We start from the raw sequence: 24,775 nt of genomic DNA on the forward strand, positions 1-24,775 counted from the left end.
ATTTAGATAACTTGTCATTACTTTCATGTAATGATTTTAATCATAAAATATTTATAAAATATTGGAGGAAGGAAAGTAATCTTGTTAAAAAGTTGTTTATGGTAAAAATATTAAGAAAAAATATGGATTTCTGAAAGTTAGTTTAAATCTGATTCTTCATAATTAAACTGTAAAGCACTATATAAATGTCAGTTATAAATTTTTAAAAATAATATTTTATTTCCCCCAATTACATATTAAAACAATTTAAAACATTTTTTAAAAAGATTTGAGTTCCAAATTCTACCCGTCTCTTTCTCTACTACCCCCTCTCTGAGACAGTAAGCAGTCTGATAAAGGTTATACATGTGCAATCATGTAAAACATTTATGAGTTATTGGGTACAGTATTATAAAGGAGTAAAATTCTACTCAAAGTTCTGATACTTAAATGGTGTTGGTATAGTACATTAATCAAATAATAAAATGTGTCAGATATTAACTACATGCCAAGCCCTCGCACTGATGACACAAATACAAAAGTGGGATAGTTCTTGCTCTAAAGGGGCAACTCATGGCTGCTAAAGAGGAAGTATTTGCTTTATGTTAAATAATTGTCTAGAAAGAATCTTCAGGAATATAAAGATAAATTTCAGAAAGTAGCAAGTGAATACTTGACTCAACTGAACCCAAGGACCGAGAATGGATTTCCTTTTTCCTTTTGATGACCACATTAAAAGTGTTCTTTCCTCTTATTGTTTCTGATTAGGTCCACCAGATAGAATCTTTACTTTTCCCCTCCAGAATTCAAAAAAATATCTGAAGCCATCAATTGCTATAAAAATCTCAGAACAATCAAAGTTGAGTTAAAGAGAGAATGTGAATAGTTTCAGAAAAGTGTCCCAGTGTTCTGGCCATAATATATTGTGTGAATGCAATTCCTTCTGTGTTTATAATAATAATAATAACAACACAACAACAATTAACATTATGTGCTAGGTCTTGTGCTTTACAAATGTTCTCTCATTTGACCTTCACAACAACCCTGGGAAGTAGGTATCATTATTATCCTCATTTTACAGATGAAGAAACAGTCTGAGAGAGGTTAAGTGATTTGTCCAGAATAGCATAGCTAAGTTAAGTGTCTGAGTTGGGATTTGAACTCAGGTATTTCTAGACTCAAATTCCAGCACACTCTATCCATTACAAGCTACCCTTTACCTATATATTTTAAATATCAGACTTTTCATCAAAGACGTTTAATTCAAGTGTTTTATCTTTCCTTCTTATTCTGGCTGCATTTTCTTTGTGCAAAAGCTTTCTAATTTCATGAATCAAAATATTTTGTCATTTATAATCTCTTCTATGTCTTGAAATATATGGCCACCCATTCCTCCTCAAATGTCTTTATGACAAATGTCTTTATATGCAGAACATTTATCCATTTGAAATCTGTGGTGATGATCTGATTAAGATGTCGATCTCTGCCTCAGTAGTTTGTGTTTTGGGGTTTGTTAAGCACAAGACTGGTTGTATTTATATGCTTTTGAGTCCTACTTATTTAATTTCTTCCACTGAACTATTTTCTTATTTTGTGAGCATCAGGTAATTTTGATAAGTATTGCTTTGTAATATAATTTTAGATTGTGTAGTTTTAAACCTCTTTCATTTTTCCTGTTTTTTTCTTCTATTATTTTCTTTTTTTTTCATTTCTCCCTCAAAATTCTCAGCCTTTTGTTTCTTAATAGGAGTTTTGTTATTATTATTTTGTTCTATAAGATAAGGCAGAATGGGGTGGAGTAGATCTGGTTTCAACTCGTGTCTCTAATGCTTATTATTTGTGGATATTTCATTTAACATTAATCAACTCCTAATGATTAAATAATATATGGGTTGTGATCTTCATTGGTGGAGGGAGTTCTCACACTAGGAATGCTTTATGCTGACAAAATCAGAGGGTTTTTGTATTCTAAAAATTAGGCCTTTGATAATTTGATTATATAGCACTAAATATGAATGCTAATTTAAATGATATCATTTTTATATAATGACATACGCAATGGATATTGACTCCTTATTAGCTGTATGACTTTGGACAAGTCACTTAAATTCTTTGAGCCTCAAATTTCTTACCTGTGAAATGAGAAGATTGGACTCAATGACCTCTAAAGTTCCTTCCAGTTTTTGATCGATGATCCCATGACTCTTTCTCTAAATATTGCTTGGTAGTTGTATTTATTTAAGCCATGTGGGTCTTAGTAGGCTAACTTCCATGTATTTTATGTACTTTGTAGTTATTTCAGTGGCTGTTTTTAAGAACATTTCCGCTTTATAATAGGTTAGTCAAATGAACAAACTTGAAGAAGAATCGGAAGCAATTCATTTGGAAAATCAAAGCCTGAAAAATAAACAAGTAAAAGTAGATGAGGAGATGATGGAGGTAAGTTTTCCACTAACTGGCTTAGCCCTGAAAAGTGTTTTATCTCATATCCCATTTGTGAGCCACAATATTAATTATTGTGTAGTACAAATTTGTATATGTTTATCTAACTGAGTTATTCAGAGCATTCTACCTATAGAAGAAAATTTTGTATCCCTACACACACACAGAACCTTAGACATCATCAGATTGTTTGCTTTGAAAATACCCCATATGGCAGAAATAAAAGAAAAGTAAACAATACAGCAAACAAGGGAAACACAATTACCAAAATGTATTACCACATAGGGAAAAAAGCCAAAAAGAAAAAGACACTAAGTTAAAAATAGTATCAACAAAATAATAACAGAGAATCTATATAGAGATTTCTTACTAAAAGTACACAAAGAGATAAGGATGAAAGCAAAATCTTAAAAGAAGTGATGTTGGAGGAACAGACCTGAAATACCATGACACCCTGCCTATGAGTAAGTTAATATATGCTGAACTAAGATACAGAATGAGAGAATGCATAAAAGGGGAGAGGGAAGAAGAAGATAAGGGGGAATATTACAGGAGTTAGAAAAAGATAAATAAAAGCATCAATTGATCTTTTCATATAAGATATAATAGATATAGCCATATATTTGCCAGTATATCAGCCAGGAATAAGTTGTGACAGTTTCAGAAACCTGGGAAGACTTTTATTAACTGATATCGAGTGAAGTAAGCAGAACCGTAAGAACGATTTATACAATAATAACGCCTTCATAAAGACAAAGAACTTTGGAAGACTTAGGAACTCAGATCAACACAATAACCAAGCACGGTTCTGCAGAACTTATGATGAAACATGCTGTCTACCTATTGTTAGAGAGGTAATGGACTCAGAGTACAGACTGAGACGTTTTCTTGGGCATGGGCATTACAGAAATTTGTTTTTTCTTGATTATACATGGGAAAGTAAAATAAAATTTGTTTTTAAAAATGCAAAATAAAATAAATATATGCTAGTTTTAAAGAGAGTACTGGGATCATCTAGAAGGTGGTGCCTAACCTGCATCTTAAAGGCAGAAAATTACTTTATAAGGTAAACATAAGAAGGGAGTGCATTCTGGGAATGAGGGACAGAGATGAGAGATGAGGTATAATGAGTGAAGAACAGACAGAAGGCCAGTGTGGAATGTGGGATGGTGAATAAGGTCCAGTGAGGCTAGAAAGATAGATGGCAGCCAGACTGGTTAGGATTTTAAGAGCTGAACAAATGAGTTTGTATTTTATTCTGGAAGCAATAGGAAGCTACCGGCTTTGGTCAAGAAGAGGAATCACAGGGGCAGCTAGGTGGTACAGTGGATTGAGCACTGGCCCTGAAGTCAGGAGGACCTGAGTTCAAATCCAGCCGCAGATCAAACACTTGACACTTACTGGATGTGTGACCCTGGGCAAGTCACTTAACCCCAATTGCCTAAAAAAAAAACAAAAACACAAAAGAAAGGGAATCACATGATTAATTGAAGAGGTAAGAGACTTGAGTTAGGAACACCAGTTATGATATTGTTGCAATAATCTAGATAAGAGGTGATTAGAGCCTAAACTAAGATGATAGCTATGTGAATGGTGAAAAAGAGTCAGATGTAGGAGATGTGGTGAACATAGGAATGGCAAATATTTGGTGGTTGATTGGAAATGTGGATGAATGAAGAATCAAGGATAATGCCAAAATTATGAACTGGAGACACTGGAAGTATGATAGTTCCTTCAACAAAAACAAGGGAGTTTAAAAGATGGAGAAGTTTATGGGGAAAGATAATGAGTTTAGTTTGAAATATCCAAAAGGCAGTTTTTGATACAGGTCTGAAATTCAAGGGAGAGTCTATGGATGGATAATGCTTATTTCCTTAATTTCTTCGCATTTTTCTATTTTTTTTTGCATTTCTAGTACTATATCAAATAATAATGGTGATAGTTGGCATCCTTGCTTTAATGATCTTACTATGAAAGCTTCTGGTGCTTCTCTTTAAGCAATTGTTTTGGTTAAGCATTTTTATCTTAATAAGGAAAAGTTTTTTCCTTCCTACGCTTTTCAGAATTTTTTAATATAAATGAGTGCCATATTTTTATCATAGCCTTTTTTCTGCATCTCAATACAATCGTGTTGTTTTTAATTTTGTTATTAGTATAATTCATTAGAATAATTGTTTTCCTAATGTTGAACCATCCTGGAATTCGGATAATTTTTATTGTAATCTCTTTGCAAATAATTTATTAATATTTTGGCACCATTGTCCATTATTGATATTGGTTTATGGTTCTTAATCTCTATTTTACCTCTTCCTAGTTTGGGAATCAGGACCCTGTTTGTCAAATGCAGAGTGTTTGCTCTAGTGTGAGATATTAATCTGGATTGTCTTATTCTTAGAGTAGGAATTAATAAACCTACCTGGTCGTATTCAAAGGACAAACCAGTCAAATTCATTCAGGCAAATGACTACACATGTACAATGATTATGGAGTCAGGACTGTTCTAACATATTTGTTTCCAAACTTTGTATTTAATAAAATGCAAGATGTTGTCTCTCACAACTTATTCCTGGCTGATATGCTGGCAAATATGTGGCTGTATCTATTATATCTTATATGAAAAGATCAATTGATACTTTTGTTTCTCTTTTTCTAACTCCTGTAATATTTTGATCTTTGTTCTTTTGTTTGTGGCTAACTGTGTCTAGAATTCAATGGCTGGAAATAACAGAGATGGGTACAGTTCTCTGCCTGATATAGTGGGTGAAGGTAGAACATTCCTTTTTCAATGTCTTACCATAGCATGATAGAAACATGTCATGTTCTTTGTCAATAACAGTTTTTACTTTGTTTTATACTGTATTAAAGATGAGCCATTATTCATTTGATTATGCTGGGGCAGAGGGAAGAGGGTTTAAATTTTGAATTCACAGAGGAATTTTTCTCTGAGTTACAGACATTTAGGCATAAAGAAAATTATATCAATGACAGGGTAATCTAGTCTATAGTCTTTAACACGAAGAGGGGAATTGAAGTTTTGTGGATTCCCCCCCCCCCCAAATTTGTGTTATTAGTTTCAGGAAATGGACAGTGGCTCTAAAGTTTCATGTTACCATTTTTAAAGTTATGTGTATCACAATGACCATTGACTTTTTCACTAGCCTGGGTCATGACTTCTGATTTTAGTGCATCATATGTTTGCATGCCTTCTGTCAAACCCTGATGTTTGTTGAGTTTGTGGGCAAAATTGAAGTGACATGCTTCATGAGTGGTAAAACTTAAACACACTTTCCTCTTTCATCCCTCCTGTGATCATATTTTTTTTTCTTTCTTATGTTCATTTTTAATGTTTTTTTTTCCATATGCTTTTGAGTTGAAAATTTTTCTCCCTTTTCCTCCCCCCACCCTCCCCAAGACAGCGCACAATCTGACATGGGCTTTACATTTACATACCCATTAAACATACTTTCACATTAGTGAAGTTGTAAGTAAAAATTAAAACCAATAGGAGGAACCATCAGAAAGATGAAACAAAACTCAACAGAAGGTAAAAAAATAAGTGATAGCGATTCGACTTCCATAGTTCTTTCTTTGGATGCGGACAGCATTTTCCATCCCGAGGCCTCTGGAGATGTCTTAGATCCTCGTAGTGCTGAGAAGGTTCAGTTTAACATTCTTAGTCATTGCATAACGTGGCTGTTATTGTGTACAAAGTCCTCTTGGTTCTGCTTCTGTGGTATTTTATACATATATATGCTACTTCTTGGATTTCTTAACTATTTTTAAATTCAGTATGATTTGTTTTCTTGTCTATCTTCAAACATCCTAGAATGTCATATCCCATCTTTCAATTTTCAAGAATGTTATATCCTATCTTTCAGTTTTTACTGTGTACCTAATTATGCTATTAATTTAATGGTTTAATTCTAATTGGTTAAAGTGAAAAACCGTTCTATGGTTACATCACCTCAAGGCACATTTTAAGAATTTTTTTGAAACCTTTGTTAAGGATGGCTGTCAGGAAGAATATAACCTTTTAATATTTGCTTTTCAGTGGTCTGTTTTGAACTCAGGTCCTCCTTATTCTAGGGTCAGTGCTCTATGCACTACACCACCTGAGTACTCCTCCAGTGTTCTTTTTTTTGCATGTGTGTTTGAGGTGATTGGGGTTAAGTGACTAGCCCAAAGTCACACAGCTAGGAAATATTATGTGTCTGAGGATGGATTTGAACTCAGGTCCTCCTGACTCCAGGGCCCAGTGTTCTATCCACTGCGCCACCTAGCTGCCCCCAGTGTTCTTTTTGAAAATCAAGGAAAGAAAATCCTAAAGATCCTTCCCAGCACTTCCCCCTACCCTCCATTAAAGGGGGCATTTCAGATTAATGTCATTGTATTATTAACTCTCACACCCAAAAGATTAACTTGAATTAAGGTTTTTATTATGTATATAAATAATATGCCTACCCTACAAGTCAAGCAGGAAATGCTTTCTTTTTTTTTAAGGATCTGACTTAATTCAAAAAGAAAATTTCAGCATTGGGTTGTCTTCTAGAATTTTTTCCCCCTTTTTGTATCATATTCTACTAAATGGCGTATGTAATGACTTAAAATAATGCTGAAGCATTTTTCAATTTCAGTATCTTAGCATGTGTTTTTCCATTTCATTTTTGAAATTGGAGGAAATGTTATTTTAATAGAAGGGACAGAATTTATTTCCTGTCTTCTCACAGTGTCTCCAACAATGAGATTTCCATCCCTTAATAACTTTGTTCATTTGACAGATGTGTGGTGATGTCTCAGAGCTGAGTTGTTTTAATTCACATTTCTCTGATTATTAGTAATTTTCATGTTATTTTAAAAAATAATTTGTTTTCTTTTCTTTTTAAACTTCTTATTTTACCACTTAACTATTGGGAGAAGTTCTTAATCTTTTAGAATTATATGCATTCCCCATTTGTTTTGAATGTCAGGCTTTTATAAGAAATATTTAATACAAATACATATTCAAACTATCTTATTCTTTCAAACTACTTATTCTAACTCTAACTGTAAGTTTTTATTCATTGAAAAAATTCAAATGTGAACCAGTTTCATAGAAATAGCTCCTCTCTACCCCACACAAATGCACCTAATATAAAATATATGGAGGAAGGCATAATAATTTGGGAGGAGCAATAACAAGCATAAAACTAATCATAGACTCATCTCTAATGAGCTAAATAATTTTGTCACATATCTACAAAGAATGTGACTGACTTCTGTAGTTTATACATGCAATGTTACTGTATGTCATTATCAACAAAGATTTAATGAATTCCTTTAATCAGTACACTATGCTACATAAAAAATCGTAGCAACGTGGCGTTGGAAAATCATCCAGGCACCACCAATTCCATCATATAAGAGAAGGAATGGAATTTGTTACTTTCGGTGATGATTGTACTAGGATCCAAAGAAAAATTAAGTTCATAATTAACTATTGGTTGAGTTGAGTTGGTTTGAATTGAAATAAATGCCTTATAAAGTTAATGAACTGAGGTCCCTTACAATAGTCAGTTGCAACTTGTTAACAACATCATTGTTGTATTTAAATTATTTTTATACTTGTTCAGATACAAGACTCGAAGTTCAATTTGATGCTTAATCCATCCTCACACCATCAGAATGTGCTGCTCCTTCGGCAGCAAGGTTGTCTTGTGGTGCCCAGAGAGCAATTTCTGCAGCTTCAAAAACAGTTATTACAGGCAGAATGGAGAAATCGACTCTTACTGGATGAACTTGAAAACAGGACTTCTGAAACCAACATGCCACAAGTAAAAGTTCTATTACTATACATTATTAGTAGTCTCAGGTAGCATAGCTTGATGAACTCATTTTTCTCTTTGCCTTTTCCTTTTCATTAATTAATTAATAGCTAACATGTACAGTGATTACTGTGTGCCAACACCATGCTAAGTACTGTGCAATTATTATCTCATTTGATCCTCACAACAAACCTATGATGTAGGTGCTATTATTACCCCCATTTTACAGGTGAGTAAACTGAGACAAAACAGGTTATATGATTTGCCCAGGGTCACACAGCTGGTAAGTGTTTGAGGCTGAATATGAACTCAGGTCTTGCTAACTTCAAGCCCAATGCTCTGTCTACTTTGCCACTCAGCTGCCCAACTTTATGTGAACTTGCCATTTTCTTTTATTATGCCAGTTCAGAAAGGGGATAAAAAATCTCTTCCTAATGAAGAAATACAAATAACCTTTGTTCTGTAAACAAAGACATGTCCATTGTTGCATTGGAACATTTGGCATATGTTAAATACAGAAATTTATAGAGCATTAAATGAGTTCTCTAGCTGCTTCAAGAGGCAGCTGGCGACTAGAGCACTGGGCTTGGAGTCAGGAAAACCTGAGTTCAAATCCAGTTTCAGATGCTTATGAGCTGTGTGACCCTGGACACTTAATCTTCTTTCCCCCCCTCAGTTTCCTTACTTGTAAAATGAGAACAATAATAGCACTTCACTCACAGATTTATTGTGAGGATCAAATGAGATAATATTTGTAAAGTACTTAGCACAGTGTCTGGAACATAATAGGTGTTATATAAATGCTAGCTTGTTGGTGCTGTTATTATTATTATATTAATAAAATACCAGTTTCCCTTTAACACACAACAGACCTGAAGTTGTCACTGAAAAATTATCAGATGCCAAAAGCCCAATAAAACAAAGAATTTCTTCCTTGAATGGCCACTCCTAGTAAAGCAGCTTAGATTTTCCTTTACAGTCTGTACGACAATTTTGTTAGACTCAGTTGAATATTTACAACTAAGCTCAATACTGGTGAGTCAATAGAGATTTGTAGGTGGAGGAAGACTTAACAAGCCGTATGCCTATAAATCACTGGATATCAAAGAAAATAAATCTTCAAAACATCTAAGAAAAGTAATGGCTGTCTGTGTTCAGTTACTGAAAAAAGCCATGAGGATGGCACAACTGTTGGAGATTCTAATTTTACTTATTAAAAATTGATTCTAGAAAGTCTTAGCTGTGTTCCCCTCAAGAAAAGGGCCAATGATTCTTTAAGGTGTGCTGGCCATGCATACTTAGTCCATGTTTTATGCATACCACTGTTAAAGACAATTTCTAGAACATTAAAAATCTTGCCACTTTTTTCTTTTTTACATACAGATTATCTCCTCTTATTAGTTAGTATAATCTCACCTTTCCTGAGATTTCAATAAATGCTATCTCTTTTCAATTTTTTTTTTGCCTTTTGTTTTTTAGTGAGGCAATCGGGGTTAAATGACTTGCCCAGGGTCACACAGCTAGTAAGTGTCATGTGTCTGAGGCCGGATGTGAACTCAGGTCCTCCTGACTCCAGGGCTGGTGCTCCATCTACTGCATCAAATATTATTTTTTAAATTTTATTTTTAGTTTTCAACATTCACTCCCATAAGCTTTTGAGTTATAAATTTTCTCTCCCTCTCTTCCCTCCCCCCTCCCCAAAGATGGCATGCAATCTGATATAGGCTGTACACATACATACCTATTAAATATATTTTCACATTAGTCATGTTGTAAAGAAGAATTAGAAGCGATGGGAGAAACCACGAGAAAGGAGAAACAAAGCAAAACAACAACAAAACAGAGCAGATAGTATGCTTCATCTGCATTCAGAGTCCATAGTTCTTTCTCTGGATGTGGATAGTATTTTCTATCATGAGTCTTTTGGACCAGTCTTAGATCCTTATGAAAGTTAATCATTGCACAATCATGGCTGTTACTATGTACAATGTTTTCCTGGTTCTGCTCATTTCACTCAGATTGAGTTCATATAAATCTTTCCAGGTTTTTCTGAACTCCACCTGCTTATCATTTCTTATACTACAATAATATTCCATTCATAGACCACAACTTGTTCAGCCATTCCCCAGTTGATGGACAGCCCCTAAATTTCCAAATCTTGGCCGCCAAAAAAAAGAGCTCCCTATAAATATTTTTGTACACATGGGTCCTTTCCCTGTTTTTGTGATCTCTTTGGAATACAGACCTAGAAGTGGTATTGCTGGGAAAAATGGTATGCACAGTTTTATAGCTGTTTGGGCATAATTCCAAATTGCTCTCCAGAATGACCGAATCAGTTCACAACTCCACCAACACATTGTTCTAATTTTCCGACATCTTCACCAACATTTATCATTTTCTTTTTTGTCATGTTAGCCAATTTGATAGATGTGGTGTGGTACCTCAGAATTGTTTTGCTTTGCATTTCTCTAATCAATAGTGATTTAGAGCATTTTTTCATATGATTATTGATAGCTTTAATTTCTTCATCTGAAAACTTCCTGTTCATATCCCTTGACCATTTACCAACTAGGGAATGACTTGTATTCTTATAAATACGACTCAGTTCTCTATATATTTTGGAAATGAGGCCTTTATCAGAGAAGTGGTTCTTAGGGGAAGTTTTATATTTCTAAATGCTTATATGAATGAAATAGAGAAATAAGAGATCACTGAACTGGGCATGCAACTAAAAAAGCTAGAAAAAGAACAAATTAAAAGTCCCCAATTAAATACCAAATTAGAAATTCTGAAAACCAAAGGAGAGATTAATAAAATTTAAATTAAGAAAACTAATGAACTAATAAATAAAAGTAAGAGCTGGTTTTATGAAAAAAACAATAAAATAGATAAACCTTTGGTTAATTTGATTTAAAAAAAGAAAGAAGAAAACCAAATTACCAGCATCAAAAACAAAAGGATGAATTCACCACCAATGAAGAGGAAATTAAAACAATAATTAGGGACTATTTTGCCCAACTGTATGCCAATAAATTGACAATATTAGCGAAATGAATAAATATTTACAAAAATATAAATTGCCCAGACCAGTGGAAGAGGAAATAAAATACTTAAATAACCCCATTTCAGAAAAAGAAATCAATAAGTCATCAATGAACTCCCTAAGAAAAAAATCTCCAGGGCCAGATGGATTTACAAGAGAATGCTATTAAACATTTAAAGAACAATTAATTCCAGTACCATATAAACTATTTGGGAAAATAAGTGAAGGAAGAATCCTACCAAATTGTTTTTATGATACAAATATGGTGTTGATATGTAAACTGGGAAGAGCCAAACCAGAGGAAAAATTATAGGCCAATTTCCCTAATGAATATAGATGCAAAAATTTTAAATGAAATATTAGCAAAGAGATCACAGCAACTTATCAATTGAGGATAATACACTATGACCAAGCAGGATTTATCAACATTAGGAAAACTATCAACATAATTGATCGTATAAAAAACAAAACTAACAGAAACCACATGATTATCTCAAAAGATGCAGAAAAAGCTTTTGATGAAAATACAATATCCATTCCTATTAAAAACACTAGAGAGCATAGAAATAAATGGAGTCTTCCTTAAAATGATGGGTAGCATCTGTCTAAAGCCATCAGCAAGCATTATATGTAATGGGGATAAGCTAGAAGCTTTTCCAATAAGATCGGTTGTAAAATAAAAATGTCCATTATCACCACTATTGTTTAATATAGTACTAGAAATGTTCGGTTTAGCAATAAGAGAAGAAAAAGAAAATGAAGGGATTAGAATAAGATATGAGAAAACAAAACCACCACTCTTTGCAGATGATATGATGATACTTAAAGAATCCTAGAGAATCAAGTAAAAAATTACTTGAAATAATAAACAAATTTAGTGAAGTTGCAGGATATAAAATAAACCCACACAAGTCATCAGCATTTCTACATATTACTAACAAAGCCCAACAGCAAGAGATAGAAAGAGAAATTCCATTTAAAGTTACTATAGATATTATAAAATAGTTGAGAATCTACCTGTCAAAACAAACCCAGAAAATATATGAACACAATTATAAAATACTTTTCACACAAATAAAGTCAGATCTAAATACTTGGGAAAATATTATGGAGTAAGCCGAGCTAATAAAATAAAAATAATAATCCTATCTAAATTAATTTACTTATTCAGTGCCATGCCAATGAAACTACCAAAAAATATTTTATGGTGCTAGAAAAAATAATAATAAAATTCATCTGGAAGAATGAAAGGTCCTGAATATCAATGGAATTAAGGAAAATAAGTGCAAGGGAAGGTGGCCTACCTGTTACAGATATTAATTTGTATTATGAAACAGCAATCATCAAAGCTACTTGGTACTGGCAATAGAGCACTGAAATAGAGTGGTGGATCAGTGGAATAGGTTAGGTACACAAGACATAACAGTCAATGACTATCGTAATCTACTGTTTGATAAATCCAAAGACTCCAGGTTCTGAGATAAGAACTCCATATTTAACAAAAACTGCTAGGAAAACTGGAAGATAGTAGGGCAGAAACTAGACATAGACCAATGTGTTACACCCTATACCAAGATAAAGTCAAAATAGGTGCATAATTTTGGTACAAAGGCTGACACTATAAGCAAACTAGAAAAACAAGAAATAGTTTACTTGTCAGATCTATGGAGTAGGGAAGAATTTATGACCAAACAAGAGATAAAGAACATTATGAAATGCAAAATGATTTTGATTACATTAAATTGAAAAGGTTTTGTACAAAAAAAGCCAATGCAACCAAGATTAGAAGGGAAGCAGAAAGCTGGGAAACAATTTTTACAGCCAGTGTCTGATAAAGCCTTCATTTCTAGAATATATTTTAAGGAGTTGTTTTCTTCAGTGTACTTTTTTTTTTTCCATTTAGCCAATTGTATTTTTTAAGGACTTGTTTTCCACAGACAATTTTTGTTCTTCCTTTTCCAAGCTATTGACTCTCTCTTGTGCACCTCTCACTTCTTTTCCCAATTTTTCTTCTACCTCTCTTATTTGACTTTTAAAATCTTTCTTGAGTTTTTTCTGAGAATGCTCTTTTGGGCTTGAGACCAGTTCATGTTCCTCTTTGACATTTCAGATGCGGGTATATTGACAATGTTGTCCTCTTCTGAATTTGTGTTTTGATCTTCCCTGTCCCCATAGTAAGAATCTATGGTCATTGTCCATTCCTGCTTTACGCTTATGGTGTTTGCCTATTTCTTGACTATTTTTTAAAGTTGCACTCTCTTGTTGGAGAGCAGGGGGCACTGACCCAAACTTCTTGTGCTAGGGGCCAGGCACCTGGTCACTGGCTTTTTGTGCTGGGGCCTCAGGTGCTGGCAGCTGGAGGTTGTAGGGTTCCAGCAGCTTACCTGGTGCTGAATTGGGGTTAGCAACACTGAAGCTTTTGGTGGTGCTGGGAGGGTGGGTAGGGTTCTGGCGCCTGGAGGTGTCTGTTCACCCAGGCTACTTTGAAGCACTGGAAAGTTTGGCCGCTGGAGGATGCCTGTCCACTTGGAGTTTTGCTTTCTGTAGTTGTGCTGAAGCACTGGGGGGTTTTCCTGCCCACTGGCGTATGTTGTGGTTTTTCAAGCTGGAGTCTACCAGTTCTCCTGCCTGTGCCAAGGCACTGGGGGGGCTCCTGGTACTGGTGCTTTACTGTTCCGCCACCCTGGGACTCAGTATCTCCCCTTGGTTTGCTGAAGTGGGGTTTGCCAGGCTTGCTAGGATGCCTCCCTACTTCTCCTCCACCAGAATGAGAGGGACTTTTCTTGTTAATCCCCAGGCTTCCTGGCCTACAAGACTGTTGTACTCATCTTTCTGCTGGCTCAGCTGTTCCAGGGTTTTTCCTGGGGCAATATTTTCTGGGCTCAGTAAAGGAGAATGAGAGCGGCTTGCTTCTTATTTCACTATCGTGGCTCTTTTATTTTTTTCAGCCTGAGTGATTCAGGAACTCTTTTCAAATATTCTTTCAGCATACTTCCCAGTAGTTTCCTCGCTTCTTGGTCCCATCTGTTTTGGTCCAAAATTCGGTATAACCTAAGTACACAGTAAGAACTGGTTAATTTGTGAAATGCTAAAGTGACTTCTTACAGTCTGCATTCTCATTCATTGAAATAGATTGTCTTTCCCACATTTAAATAAGAAACACAAGTTTCTTAACTCTTTCTCTAATCTCCTATGTGGTGATTCTGAAAATTGGTCATTAAGGTTGCCATACCTCTGACATTTTGGGAGTGGGACTTGTTACTTTCAGCTACTTTATTGTAGCTTCCCTTTTTATTTTTAATTTTTTTCATTTTTTGGCTTTTAGGCAATTGGGGTTAAGTGACTTGCCCAGGGTCACACAGCTAGTAAGTGTCAAGTGTTTGGTCTGAGACCAGATTTGAACTCAGGTCCTCCTGACTTCAGGGCCGGTGCTCTATCCACTGAGCCACCTAGCTGCCCCTTAGGTTCCCTTTTTAAAGTGAGACCTTAGTCACCTATGTGTGTCACATGTGTGTTGATTATGTGCTTTTAGAATATGTTATTATGAGGATATGCTATGTAGCCCATTTACATAAATTTCTAGTAATAAAGGTTATTTTCAAAATAAAGTTGCAGAGTGGTGGTGGTGGAAACATTCATCCCTTTGTTTAAATTAGAAAATTTATATTATAAAATTTTGAACCTGGAGTTTTTATGGAAATAGAGAATAAAAACAGTTTTGCAATAGTTGGTCTCAGAAAGACACTTTTTTTAAAGGAAAATATTCTGTGGTATTATCCAGAAAGTAGTCAAGTTAAAGTCAACAAGCATTTAAGTGCCAAGCACTTAAAACTAAGCTTTGGGATACAAAGAAAAGCCAAAAAAAACAAAACCGAAACCCAAAATCCAATCTGTTTGTTTTCTTTCTTAAGGACCTCAATTAATGTGAGAGGCACCATGTGAAAAAGCTAAGTACAAATGAGTTATATACAGGACAAATTGGAGAGAATCTTAGAGGGAAGGCACTAGCATTAAAGGAGATCTGGAAAAGCTTCTTGCAGAAGTGTTTTTATATCTGCAACCTGAAGGAAGTCAGGGAAGACAGGATGAAGAGCACTCTAGGTATGGCAACAACCATACCAAAAGTCAGGTGATATCTTATGTGAAAGAAAAAAGGCATGATCCTTTTACTTCAGTGATATAATCTAATACAAGATAAAGTTTGCTGGACTAAAAAATTCTCCAATTAGAAAACTCAGTGGATTTTTATTAGCACACAATTAGGAATGAGAAAATTAGGAAACAAATCTGAAGGACTTTTGGTTTTGCCACTAAGTTTTAAGTTCCTATTATAACTTCATTGATGAACCTACAGTAGGCCAAATAAGTTGTGTGAAGCAATAATAGTTTCTTCTACCTTCATATTGATTTGCTTGCTTGTTATATAGTGTTAGTATTCTATGTATGTATTAATGATGCAAACATAATTGCATCAATTTAAATCTCAACCTCAAACATAATGTTGACATCAGAGCAAAGTGTACCACCAACATTCTTCCTCTAGGCCCTGCTACCGGAGCATAGGATTGTACTCCTATGAAATTTGACTTCTAATGATCAGTTTTCTTACCATTACACACACACACACACACAGAGTCAAAAATGTGTTGGAATCAATGTATTCCTTTAAATTGCTATTGTTATTTCTCTTAAGTTAGTCATAGTAATTTGTCTGTTTTGTTTATGTGGAAACAAAGGATTCTGTGAATCAAAATCATAAATGCTATTATTCTCAGCTTGTTATGAATAATTTTTATTTATACTATTTAGTATAGTATATAGTGGTTGTGATTGGATTTGGGCTTTTTTTTTTTTGGCTAGGCAGTGGGGTTAAGTGACTTGCCCAGGGTCACACAGATAGTAAGTGTTATGTGTCTGAGGCCAGATTTGAACTCAGGTCCTCCTGAAACCAGGGCTGGTGCTCTATCCACTGTGCCACCTAGCTGCCCCAAAGTTTTGTGTGTGTGTGTGTGTGTGTGTGTGTGTGTGTGTGTGTGTGTGTGTGTGTGTTTTAGGTAATTGGGGTTAAGTCACTTGCCCAGGGTCATACAGCTAGTAGGTGTCAAGTGTTTGATCTGAGGCCAGATTTGAACTCAGGTCCTCCTGACTTCAGGGCCGGTGCTCTATACACTGCTCCACCTAGCTGCCCCCTGGATTTGGGCCTCTTGAAGGAACATATGCTATATATATTCTCATTCTATCTGTTCTAACTATTTTTAAGAGAATATGCTAATTTTTATTTGGAATTTGAAGAAAATCAAGATTACTTATACTGTTTTGTATGAGACTTTTTTAGCAGAGTTTTTTTCTTACAATTGTGATGTAATAAGTAAAAAAGCTTCAAAATACAAATATCTTTGTTCCTCCTCTTCATTTAATTTTCTTGTCATATGCAGTGTTTTCAATCATAAGTCACAATTAATTTGGAGGGCAATAATGTTGCTTGAATTATGGATTTTTCCCCCTAGACAAGTGGAAAGTAGGTACTCTTCCATTTAAGTATGAAATGGATAAATCAGGCCTGTACAACTTGTGGCCCCTTAAGCTGCTTGCAGCACATCAAAGGATTTCGGTCAGCCCATGAAAAATGTAAAGGAAAACATCCTTAATATGTAGAAGAAATCTTCTAAGATGGGCCGCAAGCTGTGCAGGCCTGAGATCAAAACATTAAAAATAAATATGAGTAATATTTACTTAAAATAATAAAAAAACTCCAAATATTTTTTACCATAGTTTTTTCAATGTCTGATATTTTAGAGATAAATTTGAAATCAGATTCTCAATTGTCTTTTAAAAGCTTTTCTGATTTTAAAATATTCACATGGTTAAATGACCTCTTTCATGACTTAGTAAATATGTTATCCTCAATACCTTTATGGTTTTGTACTACCTTAGTAGAAAGTTTCTTGAATTTCTGGGTCCAAAAAATTTCATCATCTAATGACCAAACCTTTTGTTACCAAACCCCCTAATCGAAGACTCTTTAGGTAGATCAGATCAACTAGAGCTTCTAGTCTATAGGCATAGTCTTTGACAACCACCATGCAGTGATGAAGCATCCAAGTGGGACTGAGGTGAAAAGATTGAATAAGTTCTGATATTTTAACTTCCAAACACATCCTGGCATTTGAAGCATGTTTGATATACCTATGTGGTCAATGCAGCTTTTGGGGGGATATCTTTTAAAGATTCTTTTAAATCATAAAATATTCCAGTGCTTATTAAAATCTAGGTTTTGCTTATAACTTTTAGCAGGTCCCATTTGAAATATAAAATCTTTATTTTATATTTGAAAACTTTAGTGATGACCTTCAATACAACAAATGTCTTGCCTTTCTTAATTCTTTACACTTTTCTATCTTAATTGAATAAGAGAATGTGGAAAGGTCACAGCTTTACCTAGTTCTTTTGTAGCATAATATAGTAATAAGAATTCTGACCTGGAATCAGAAGAGTCTTGGATTCAAATTTTGCCTCTTGACACTATCTGTTTGAACATAATCAAGTCCTTTAACTTTTCTGTGTTTCAGGTTCCTCACCCATAGTACCTAAGTGGTTGTTATAGGGCTCAAATGAGATAATATATGCTAAGCACCTTGCAAAGCTTCAAGTGGTATATAAATGGCCTATTGATATTCTTGTTGTTTTCTTGCCCATTATGTTAAACAACTACTAGCTAAGCTTTCCCAATCTGGACTTTGTTTTGATGACAAAATCATCTCGGCAATTTGTTTCCTTCACTTGCACAAGTAAGATTGGGAAAGCGATCACTAAAATAAAGATCAGAAGAGGTATTATGAAAAACAAACATTTCCAAAGTCTTAGTTATCAAACACAACATAGGAAAACCAGGCAGCTGTAAATATGGTAGGCAAAACCCTGGATAACATTTTAAATGGTTGCTATTTATTGTTGAGGAAAGGCTATCAATAAAATAATGGCCAAAAATCAAAGACAAAAAGGAGGAAATAGTCACAATAACACCTTTGTTAGAATAAATAGAAATAGGCAACAGAAGCTACTATTTGTTCATAAGTTTTAAAATGATTTTATTTTATCTCTGGTGAAGATGGTTTTTTTAAACTTTTGGTCTTTAATATGAATAATCAATGTAATGTCTAAAACTTCCATTTCATCCAGGTAGAAATCCATCCTTCTATATATTACACAGTGTTCACTCTCTTCTTCCTTACTGCAGAGGCATAGATGTCTTCGGTGGTGTAGTTTTCAAGTATCAGAAGTTATTTTCTTTTCTAGGGGAGTCAAAAGCAGCTGGTAATGGCTATGGAGGAACGCATGATAGAAGTTGAACAAAAGTTGAAACTGGTAAAAAGGCTTCTTCAGGAAAAAGTGAATCAACTAAAAGAACAAGTAAGCTTTCCTACTTATTCTTGTCTGTGCTGCCTTCACTATGGACCCCAAATTGTATGCTCGTCTGTTGGCTTTGACTAACTTTGATAATAACTTTAACAAAACCCAGTAAAGTATTCAATCTCAGATGTGCTGTATGTGTAAAGACTGTATTTTTCTAACTTTACTAAAATTATTGTATAGTATCTGAAAAGAATTAGACTACTTTTTAAAAAATACGATTTTGGAAAGGCTTTTTTCTTTAAGCCTCTCTTCCGACATAAAAATCACTGTATATTTTTCTATTACTGTTAACCTGTCAGAGGTTTTATATGTTGACATTGCTTATTAAAATGGCTAAATAATTAATAACTTCAGTGAAATTTAGTCTTTAATAATATAACCTATATTCTAGAATTATGCTGTTTGAAAAAAAAATTGGGGAGGAGGGCTGTATGATCCATGAAGGCAGAGACCCTGCCTTTTCTTAACCTTAAATCTCCCCAGTGCCTAGCAGAGTTCTGCTCACGACAGGCATTTAATAAATGCTTATTGGATTGAATCAATGTTATGTGAATAGGAAAATTATCAGAACACAGCACCTCAGTATCAGGAAACAAGAAGCCATGCTTTTTCATGTCTTTTTAGATTTACACTCTGAAATATAATTCAGACCCTTTCTGTTTTCAGTACCACTCAACAGTGTTCCCCGCACTGAGATCTGTATTCTTAGGCATATCAGGTCCACCAACTGAAGGGAACAGTGGGATAAACATTCATAGTGGTGGTGGTAGTCATATTTGGAACAATGCCACAGATGGCCTAGAAACCAGTGCTGAAATAAGTTTGTACAAAACTGGGAAGTGATAGTATGAGAGAGATAGTATGGTTTAGTGGGGTTAAGAGAGACTTGGGTTCAGTTCTGGCCTCCTCTGACACTTACCATTAGTATGGTAATTGTAAGCAAGTCACTTAAAACTCAGAGTCACTGTTTCTGCCTCTGTCCAATGGGGATAACCTGTAGTACTTAGTTCAAAGTGTTGTTGTGAGGAGCTAATCAAAAAATGTATGTAAACCACTTCGAAAACCTTAAAATGTGAACTGCTATGATTATGATGCTTTTTCTCATAATAACGTGTCCCTGTTTAACAGTGCTTAGGGGCAGGTAGTTGGTTAACAAGGAAAGTTAACTATCTCCACGTTATCTGATTTGCTATTTCTCAGCTCTTTCCTTCAGGTATCTCCAACGGTTAGACAATTCCATTAATATATGTGGAGGGGGAGAAGAGAAAGATGGGGCTCTCTAACCTGCTGGGGGAGGGTTTAGTGATTGGGACAATAATGGGAAACTTGTCTAGAGCTACTGCCTTTCTCCCTTTTCTGCTTTCCAACAAGCCTCCTCTCTTATCCTGAGGAATCAAGGTCAGAATTGATTTAATCTTTTCCCTTCTTTAGGAGAGCAGTAATAACATCTATCAGTAAAATTTCTTCTAAATGGGGAGCCAAGATGGTGGAGTAAAGACAGGGATTGGCCTGAGCTCTCCCCTGAAACCTCCAAATACCTTTAAAAAATGACTGTAAACAGATTATAGAGCTGCAGAACCCACAAAAAGATGGAGTGAAGAGGCAGCTAGGTGAACAAGTGGATAGAGCTCCAGCCTTGGAGTCAGAAGGACTTGAGTTCAAATCCAGCCTCAGATACTTGACAATTACTAGCTATGTGACCCTGGGCAAGTCACTTAACCCTGATTGCTTCACCAAAAAGAAAAAAAAAAGATGGAGTGAAACAAATTTCTAGCCCAGAACAACTTGGAAGATCAGCAGGAAAAGTCTGTTGCACCAGGGTGAGTGAGGAGCACAGTCCAACGCAGGCCATGTCTGTCAGACTGGACCTCAGCAAACCCAGAAAAGGCTTGGGGCAACTGAATCACTCACAGCAACAGCAGTTTCCAGACCTCTCAGCCCATAGATGCCAAACATAACTTAGGTCAGTAGGAAAGGTCCCTCTCACCTCAGTGAGAGTGGAGTGCAGTCCAGCACAGGCTGTGTCAGCACAGCCTCCAGCTTCAGCAAACCAGGAGCAGAGCTTGAGAATGACTGAATCAGCAGCGGTAGTGGCAGCGGCAACAGCTGCTTCCTGAGCTCTCAGCCCACAGATGGTAAGGGGGTCAAATAACTAGTTGGAAGGAGATTACAGGGGTCTTTTTGCTAGGACTGAGGCAGGACTCTGTTGCTTTGCCCATACTTGGATCTGGTTTCTGGATAACAATCCCAGGGTAAGGAGAAGCACAGAAGAACTTGCAGTCACAGTGGAGGGGGGACCTCCTTATAGTTCCATGGCAGAAAAGAGTGCTTGTGGTCCCTCACAGACCAGAGCACAGGCCAGGAGAGTAGTAAACACCTCTCCTTAGACCATACCATCTTTGAAATAACTGAAAACTGGGGACCTGTAGGTCCCTAGAAGTATCTCTGAAAATAGCGGCACAAACCCCCTGAAACATGGGACAGTGTGCCCCCCACCCTAAAAGCAGAACTCTACTTTAACAAAGACTTAAAAGTCAACTAATAAGCTGGGGAAAATGAGCAAACAATACGAAAAAACTCTTGACTATTGAAAGTTACTATGGTGACGATGAAGATCAAAACACACACTCAGAAGAAGACAACAAAGTCAAAGCTCTTACATCCAAAGCCTCCAAGAAAAATATGAATTGGTCTCAGGCCACGGAAAGGCTCAAAAAGGATTTTGAAAGTCAAGTAAGATAAGAAGAGGAAAAATCGAGAAGAGAAATGAGAGTGATGCAAGAAAATCATGAAAAATGAGTCAACAGCTTGGTAAAGGAGACACAAAAAAATGCTGAAGAAAATAACACTTTCAAAAACAGAATACGCCAAATGTAAAAGAGGTCCAAAAAGCTAATGAGGAGAAGAATGCCCTAAAAAGCAGAATTGGCCAAATGGAAAAGGAGGTCCAAAAACTCACTGAAGAAAATAATTCCTTGAAAATTAGAATAGAGCAAATGGAAGCTACTGACTTTATGAGAAATCAAGAAATAAATTGGATAATAGGACAGAAAAGGTAAATGAGGGAACATTGGAGGGAATGTGGGAAAAATGAGACTTTAATAACCAGTTGGTGGAGTTGTGAATTGATTCAACCACTCTGTAGAGCAATTTGGAACTATGCCCAAAGGGCTACAAAACCATGCAAACCCTTTGACTTAGCAATACCATTACTAGGTGTGTATCCCAAAAGAGGTAAAAAACAAAAAGGAAAAGGATCTATGTGTACAGAAATATTTATAGCAGCTCTTTTTTGTGGATAAAGAATTAGAAGTTGAGTGCCTATCAGTTGGGGAATGGTTGAACAAATTGTGGTATGTGACTATGATGGAATACTATTGTACTATAAGAAATGATGAGCAAGATGCTCTCAGAAAAACCTGGAAAGACTTGCATGAGCTGACGCAAAGTTAAATGTACTGTGTACAAAGTAACAGCAATATTGTAAGATGATCAGCTGTGAATGACTTAGCTATTCTCAGCAATACAGTGATCCAAGACAACTCTGAAGGACTTATGATAAAAAATGCTATCCATCCCCAGAGAAAGAACTGTTGATGTTTGAATACAGATTGAAGCATTAAAAAACTTTATTTTTCTTGAGATTTTTTTTCTTGTCTATGTTTTCTTTCACAATATGACTATTATAAATATGTTTTGCATGACTACACATGTATAACCTATATGAAATTGCTTGCTTTCTCAAAGGGAAGATAGGGAGGGAAGAAGGGAGAGAATTTGGAACTCAAAATTTTACAAATGAATGCTAAAACTTGCTTGTATATATGAGTGGGGGAAAAATAAAATACTAAATAAAAGCTTAAAAAAATTTCTCCTAAATGGAGAAAAAGCTCAGCAGTTTTGAAAGGCGATCTCAATCACTAACCAATCAATAAACATGTATTAAGTGCCTACATTCTATGTGCCAGGCACTATGCTAAGTGCAGAAAATAGAAAAAGAATCAAAAGACTTAAAGGATGCCAGGAAGGTCAGTAGGTGGAATGGAGGAGAGAGAGCATACTAGGACTGTGGGACAGTCAGAGAGAATGCCCAGAGCTGAGGGTGTCTTGTTTGTGGAATGGTCAGGAAGCCAGCATCACTGGATTGAAGAATATGTGTCAGGGAGTAAGGTGTGAGAAGACTGGAAAGTAGTTGAGCGGTAGATGATGGAGGGCTTTGAATGCCAAACAGAGCATTTTGTACATGCTTCTGGAAGCAACAGGAAGCCTCTGGAGTTTTCTGAGTAGGTCTTGGAAATTCACTTTAGTGGCTAAATGCTAGATGAATTGGAGGGGGGAAAGAGTTGAGACAGGCAGGCCCAAGATCAGGCTGTTATAATAATCCAGGAAAAGGGCCTACACTACAGTGGTGGTCATGTTAGAGGAGATAAGGGGTGTATTTGAGAGATGTTGTCAAGGGGAAATTGACTGGCCTTGGCCACAGCATGGATATGGGGGAGATAAGAGATATTGGAGAATCCAAGGTAATTCTTAGGATACAAGGCCTGAGGGACTGGAAGGATAGTGCTATCCTTTACAGTAATAGGGAAGATGTGCACAGGGAAGGGTTTAGGAGGAAAGATAGAGTTTGGTTTTGGACACACTGAGGTAAGATATCTATTGGACATCTAGTTCAAGATGTCTGAAAGGCAATTGGAGATGTAAGATTGGAGAGATTAGGGCAGGATAGATTTGAGAATCATCAGCATAGAGATGGTACTTAAATCCATGGAAGCTTATGAGATCACCAAGTGAAGCAGTATAGAAGGAGAAGAAAAGCGGGCCCAGGACAGAACCTTGAGGGACACCTACATTAGGGGTAAGATCTGGATGAAGACCCCATCTCCTCTCCCACTATGTCCTTGGGCTACCATAATCCCCATCCCTACTCCCAGGACAAATGCACTGAAAGCTTTCTTAGGAAAAAATTTTCTTCTGAGAACACATGGCAAATAAAGAAAGAGAACAGACTTTTTCAGAAATGAGGACTGACACACAGTATGTCTAGCAGTGAGAGAAGTGATGGAGAAGTAAGAGTATCATCATTACTTGAAAAAAAGTAACAGCTTCAGGCTTTTTTCAGTATCTTGCTCTAGGGCAGTAGAATGCCTATAGCACTGGCATCAGCTGTGGCTCCTCCTCCAAGTCTCCAAGCACAGAGACTCCTGAAGCACAGTCACTCCTGTCTTTGCCCAGAAGAACTGACAAGCACTCCTCAGAGCTTGCATACTTTTGCCTCCCCTGAGATTTCTATTTTCCCCTCTTTGCCAGGACTTGAGAAATAGTTCAATTTCTTTTTCACTTAACTGTGTTTTATTTTTTCCAATAACATGTAAAGATAGGTTTCAACATTGTTTTTTGTAAGATTTTGAGTTCCAAATTTTTGTCCCTCTTTCCTTCCCTTCCCTCCGTCCTGCCCAAGATAGCAAGCAATCTGATATAGGTTATACATATACAATCATGTTAAACATGTTTCCACATTAGTTATGTTGTGAAAGAAGAATCAGAACAAAAGTGGAAAACCGTGATAAAGAAAAAAAAGTGAAAATAATAGCTTCTATCTGCATTCAGACTCCATAGTCCTTTCTCTGGATGTGGATATCATGAGTCTTTTGGAATTGTCTTGGGTTATTGTCTTGGTCATTGCACAGTGTTGCTGTTACTATGTACAACGTTCTCCTGGTTCTGCTCACTTATTATCAGTTCATACAAGTCTTTCCAGGTTTTTCTGAAGTCAGCCTGCTCATCATTTCTTATAGTACAATAGTATTTCATTGTAATCAGAAACCACAACTTGTTCATCCATTACCCAGTTGATGGACATCCCTTCAATTTCCAATTCTTTGCCACCACAAAAAGAACTTCTATAAATTTTTTTTTGACATGTGGATCCCTTTCCCTTTTTTATGATCTCTTTGGGATACAGACCTAGTAGTGGTGTTGCTGGATCAAAGGATATGCACAATTTGATTGCCTTTGGACATAGTTTCAAATTGCTTTCCAGAATGGTTGGATCAGTTTGCAACTCCACCAACAATGCATTAGTATTCCAATTTTC

At 35.8% G+C, this 24,775-nt stretch overlaps 1 protein-coding gene across 1 annotated transcript in view; it reads left to right on the forward strand.

The window, feature by feature from the left end:
• NIN (ninein) overlaps window positions 1-24,775 on the forward strand; it is a 164,871-nt gene that overhangs the window by 130,592 nt on the left and 9,504 nt on the right. Inside the window, 3 exon segments of the mRNA XM_021004667.2 lie at window positions 2,317-2,418; window positions 8,031-8,231; window positions 18,562-18,675. Coding sequence (XP_020860326.2) covers window positions 2,317-2,418; window positions 8,031-8,231; window positions 18,562-18,675 — 417 coding nt within the window.

Source organism: Phascolarctos cinereus, unplaced genomic scaffold, assembly GCF_003287225.1.
Source record: "Phascolarctos cinereus isolate Bilbo 61053 unplaced genomic scaffold, phaCin_HiC Scaffold_3;HRSCAF=262, whole genome shotgun sequence".
Classification (NCBI taxonomy): Eukaryota; Metazoa; Chordata; class Mammalia; order Diprotodontia; family Phascolarctidae; genus Phascolarctos; species Phascolarctos cinereus.